This window comes from Lethenteron reissneri, chromosome 32, assembly GCF_015708825.2.
Source record: "Lethenteron reissneri isolate LAM-NWPU_2019-01 chromosome 32, ASM1570882v1, whole genome shotgun sequence".
NCBI lineage: Eukaryota > Metazoa > Chordata > Hyperoartia > Petromyzontiformes > Petromyzontidae > Lethenteron > Lethenteron reissneri.
This window is the reverse complement of record NC_083810.1, coordinates 9,714,429-9,720,428: the sequence shown is the minus strand read 5'-3', so window position 1 is coordinate 9,720,428 and position 6,000 is coordinate 9,714,429. Positions and strand designations below refer to the sequence as shown.

General features: G+C 49.5%; 1 protein-coding gene across 1 annotated transcript in view; it reads right to left on the bottom strand.

Annotated features, from left to right (window-relative positions):
• Positions 1–2,226: 2,226 nt before the first annotated feature.
• Positions 2,227–6,000, bottom strand: part of LOC133350004 (uncharacterized) — a 79,896-nt gene continuing 76,122 nt past the window's right edge. Inside the window, exon 9 of the mRNA XM_061563944.1 lies at positions 2,227–4,952. Coding sequence (XP_061419928.1) covers positions 4,789–4,952 — 164 coding nt within the window. The 3' untranslated portion in view covers positions 2,227–4,788. The remainder of the gene's footprint in view (positions 4,953–6,000) is intronic.

The following is a 6,000-nucleotide window of genomic DNA, read 5'->3' as shown; positions in this document are numbered from 1 at the left end:
GACGGGGAAACAAGACAGAGGCTGAAACACAAATAGATACAGAGAGCGACTGATACAGAGAGGAGGAGAGACACGGATATTTTAAAATCACGGTTGCTGAGCACAGGGCACAAACGCCCAAATTTACAAGCGGCCAGCAACAAGCAGCACTCCGAAGGTGTAACAGATAAACATTAATACATGAAATAAGATTTAGCCTCACACGGAGGGCATGTGCACACATCGACAAAGACCCCCCTTAACATGCTGGGAAATTGCTGTTAGCGAGCACCTATGTAGGCGTTGTGTTCGTGGGAAGATTAGGTTTGGGCTAGGATTAGGGTCGGGGTAGGATTAGGGTTGCAGTAGGATTTAGGGGTCTGGTCAGTGCAAGGGGTAGGGATAGGGGGGCACGGTTAATGTTAAGAGTCGCCAGAATTGTGACTTGCAATCGTGGCTGACAAATCTCCCGATGAAGCTGGTGGTTGTTGTTGTTGTGTAATCACCAGCGAAACTTCACAGTACTCGAATTGTAAACGTTGTGGGTTTACTCCTCGCCAAAACACACCTGGAGTGCTGAAGTAGTAACTAATTTACTGACAAACTTTACTAATTGGCTGTGTCGGGTGGTGGCGGGTTAACAACACATGTAGTGCACACACACACACATTCATGTGCACACACACACACACACCCACGTACACACACACACGTGCACACACAGACACACCCACGTCCACACACTTCATTGCGTACACACACCCACGTGCACACACACACCCACGTGCACACACACCCATGTGAACGCACACACACACACACGTGCACACACACCCACGTGCACAGACACACCCACGTGCACACACACACACACACCCACGTGCACACACACACACGTCCACACATACTTCATTGCGTACACACACGTACACACACACACCCACGTGCACACACACATTACGTACACACACACCCACGTGCACACACCCTTCATTGCATACACACACACCCACGTGCACACACACATTGCGTACACACACAAACACACCCACGTGCACAAACACTCCATTGCGCGCTCGCTCTGCATGTCCGCCCGGTGGCCACGGTTGCTAGGAGACTAATTGGATGTCCGGGTGAATGCCGAGGGAGGTGAGGACGCCGAGCGGAAGGACATTAATCGATTAATTGCAATCACCCCGCGCGGACGAGCCGCGTTCCGTAGCATTACCCCCCAACACGGACACAGACCACGCACCCGACTGCTCCCATCGACACGACCACTTCCCCTAACACATAAAAAACACAATATCCCCACTAACGCCTCCGCTAATACTGCTCCTATCAATAGCACCGACATTATCCCGAACACTAAAAAAGACGTGAACACTACCAAAAACACTATCACCCTTTACACTAACACTATCCTTTACACTTCCTAACACTTTCCCTACAACTAAAACTACCCTTAATATTAGCAATACAATTCACCCCACCCCATCAGAATCAGTCTTTATTCATACTGGAGGAATCCGATCAACTCTACAGCTCTTTTCCTATCTCTAATCCTCATACTACCCCCAACTCGACCTCGAACACAGGATAACAAGTGTAGCACTACGAGGCAACCTGTCCCTTTCCAGGGATGTACAGCAAGTAGGTTGTTCCATCTTGATTTGAGGCTTTCGTGACTGCAGGAATCCATACTTTTTGGTTCTTTCGGTAAATTCACGTAGGTAGAAAAAAACCTGCTTAAGTAGGCGCATACTTCAGCAGTTTTTCTTGCTGTGGTTGTCCCACCTGATGACGATTGCTTGTGTTGCGATCGAAACGTCGTGATCTATTATTTTTCTACCTACGTGACTTTACCGAAAGAACCAAAGAGTAAGTAGGTTGTTATGTATTTGTGTATGTTTGAGTGTAATTCCATAATCAGCAGCAGCACCCTGTCCCTATCCAGGGATGTAGAGCAAGTAGGTTGTTGTTATGTATTTGTGTATGTTGGAGTGTAGTCCCATAATCATCAAGAGCACCAGCACCATCACAAGTCTCATGAGAATCCCCGTACAATTGAAAGTTCTTGGTCTTAGGAGAGAATGGTTACTGTTGTAGACACGTGAATTGTTTTCAATACACGCTGAAAATCAGCACGCTAGATTAGCCAGTGTGTGTCAGTGTCATAATCAAATTACTCACTTGTATTATTATTCAGAATAAGAAGGCACAGACGAACAGCTTTTTAAAATTACCATTACAAATACAGTAGTTTATTTTGCAAGTGCTTTGACATTAGTCGCTTAGCAAATTTAAAACGCGGTTAGTTTCACTGTTTCCCCAACTTTCGATTTAAAGCTTTCGTGACTGCAGGGATTCATCTTCTTGGTTCTTTCGGTAAAGTCACGTAGAAGGGAAGTAATAAAATAATAATCTTTTATTTTATTATGTTTTATTTTCATTATTTTATTACTTCCCTTCTACTTGACTTTACCGAAAGAACCAAGAAGATGTTTCCCCAACCTCAGATTTCCCAACACGTTCATCGTGTTCATGCGAAGCCGGCAGCCTACGCCTCAGTTTGGTGGAACGTCAGAGGCTCCTGATCGTGAGATTGTAAATTCAAATCTTCATCAGGGCCAAACAACTGCCATCATCATCATCATCTTCTTCGCTAACAATGGAATTGGTCAAATGAGTGCCAGCAAGTTAGACTGCACCACTTTGTGCCAAGTCAACTGTGGCTGCCTTGTGGACCATACTTTCCCATGCCATAGTAATGTAGAATTGGCCTCAGAATGCCAACAGCGATGAGTGCCACTTGAACCTATGTAAACGATACGTACTTAGAAATGCGAGTGTGCTAGGGCAGCACGCGTCGCTAGAAGCGACGATGGCCGGCGGCTGAGACTAACGACGGAGTCACAGCCAAAGGAGGGAGCATGCCCCCGAGAGGACGTCTCACCGTGGAGATGGAGCGATGAGATCGCCTCATGTCCTGTTGTTACAGACGAATTGTTTTGCATCACGAGACCAACGGGGTTGGCCGACATCTTGGGGAGGCCTTCATCCAGCCGCGGATTAAACAGGGCTGATTGTGGCGGTGAAACGTAACAATTACAACTCACAACGATCTGTATAAACGTGATTTGAATGAGGCAGTCAGCATTAAGTATCGGTGGCCACGTTAACCCATGGAAAGATTCTTTCAAACAGACTCCTCAAGTCTGGTGGCACCTTCCTGCATCTCCTGTTAAACTGCTCTTCCATGCATGCACACACACACACGCAGCTGTGTATCACCACATAGCTCTACTATCGAGAGCAGCAGTGGCACGATGGTCCGCACTGTGATCCTAGTGACTTGAGTGCGATTCCTAGCCACAGACAATATCAGTGGCAAGTGGTACCAGAAGTTGCCCTGGGCTTCCCATAGGTCGACTCAGCTTTAAATGAGTTCTGGGCGGAGTCAGTAAAAGCACGAGGAATGGTGAGACAAAGGTGGCCAAGCGCGGTGATGGCCGCAGTGCTCAATTGTGACGATGAAGAGCTGCCGACTGACAGCCCTTGCCCCCTCTTCTTGGTTCTTTCGGTAAAGTCACGTGACTTTACCGAAAGAACCAAGAAGATGAATCCCTGCAGTCACGAAAGCTTTAAATCGAAAGCCCTTGCCCCATCAATCTGTGTGTGCAAGACACAGTCAAGAGGGGAACAGAAAGCCACCTAGGATAGGAGGGCACCCAAAGCCACACCCTCGGAACTGCATAAGATGAATGAGACATCAGAGCTGACCTCGGAGACCAGATGTCAACTTGGAGACCAGATGTCAACTTGGAGACCAGATGTCAACTTGGAGACCAGATGTCAACTTGGAGACCAGATGCTTCAATATCTGAAGGCAGGAAAGGCTGAAAAGTGCAAAACTTGTAGTCCAGCGATTTTGGAGGAAAGGTTCTATAAAACTCCTAAACCCGATGGGCTGTAATCTGGCTTAGACTCCAGTACAGCAAGAGGCTCTGCGTATACATCTGTGCACATCTTTGGGTTCTATCCTGTTGTACGTGCGGTGGGTATTCTCCAAGCGCTTCAAGTTTTCTCCAACAGACAAAACACTCCTTTTTAAAGGCATTTGGTCAAACATTCCGATGCAGGTTGCTCATGTAAAAAAAAGCCTTTAGACTCGGTCAGAATTGTTATTGTCACATTACAGTATTATTGCAAAGAAGTGACGGCGAGATGTGGTGGCACGATGGATTTCTAAAACCAGAAACTCCTACGTAGTCACCCTGAGGATCTGCCTCTGAATAGGAATGGATGAGGGGTGGGGCAGGGTGCAGACCAGGGCTGTTGTTCATAAGTGGGGAGGTTCACTGGCATGGCGTCATTGGCATGGGGCCCTGGTACGAGGAATGATATTGCGGCCCTCTGTCCAATTTCCCTCCTCATATTAGCTCACCGCCTGGGCCCTTTTGGCATGTAGAGCCCGGTGCAATTGCATCGCCTGCACCCTCAATAGCTACTACACCACTAGGAAGGGCAACATGCCTCTCCCCCTCCTCTCCCCCGCCCCACTTCCTAGTTAATCTACTGGTCCCGAATCGTATCCTTACTGTTGTAGGGGTAAGTACCTTTAAATCGGCCCCTATCTGGGGGGAGATTTAGTCAAGAGGTTACGGCTGGGCCGAGAAATGTTGTGCACACGCGGAATGTATTCCTCCCCTCTGTGACTCCTGTTCTTTGTGTTCAGTCATGAAAGAAAAAAAACAACCAAGGGCAACACATGCCCCACTTGGTCCCCTCCTTCTGCCCGACGGGAGTTCACCGCACGCAGGTGGCTCCACTCGTGGCACCGTGGAGCATCAGGCAGGCGGAGAGGTGATCTTCGGCGAGCGTGCTCCGGTAGCGTTCCCGTACGCACGACTCGCCCGCGCCGGATTCCAGCAACCCGCACACCTCTCCGAACAGCTCGGGCCCCAGCGCGTCTGTTAAGTGGGGGAAACAAGGCGATGGAGCACGCAGTCAGTGCAAAGACCGCACGCCCGGGTGGCCGGGCAGCCAGATCGGTAACCAATCGACCGGATTGGCAACGGTCGACCGAACAAGCAACCTGATGGCCAGACACGACTAGTCAGCCAGACAGGCAACCATTTCACTAAGACTCGACAAACAGCTAGTCAGCCAAACATGCCATCTGATGACCAGACAGGCAACCATTCAACCATATACACAACTAGTCAGCCAGACAGAAAATCATTCAACCAAGGGCATACCTAGTCAGCCACAGAGGCAACCGGTCAACCGTGGGCACAATGCACGACGCACCACAGAGTGAATGAATGCCATGCCCCACAATGTAAATTAATGAATGAGACCACAGTATACGCCAAGTCCCCGTGCGTGAACAGCGCGTGGTCCACGCACGACCGCGACGCGGCGCGTTAATCGTGAACGACGCCGCGCCCTGGCGAGCCGGCGAACGAATGACGCGTCGCCTAACGCGAAGGAAAGACGAGCGGGCGGAAACCCGTCTCCCGGGCATCAGCTCGGAGGCGACACGACACAGCTCATTACCACCTGCCCAATCAATGTTCCGCGCTCGGTGACCCGCTGCGTCCTCCGTGACCGCGGCGAGGCTTTGCTTGCTTGCTTTTTTTTAAGGTTTGCCTTTTCGAGTTTAATTAATTCATTACTTTGTATCCTTTCCGCTCCGGTTTTGTTAATGCGTAAATCGCGACCCCCCCCCCCACGTCCCATCCATCACGGCCGCGCAGAACTCCAGACATCGATCCGCGAGCGCTGAGCCTTCCAAACATTGATTCGGCTAAAATACGAGGGGGTGGGGGGGGGGGGGGGTGGGAGGCATGGGGGGGGGGGGAAAGGGGATTAAAAAAGTTTTATCTTGACCGAAATGAAAAATCATATTCAGAGTAACTTGGTTTAGGTCAGCTCGAAAGCTAAAAACGTGCCCTGTGACTGGTATTGAGCAAACATCCCAATGCTGAAAAATCACCTGCAAGTTACGTGCAAAAT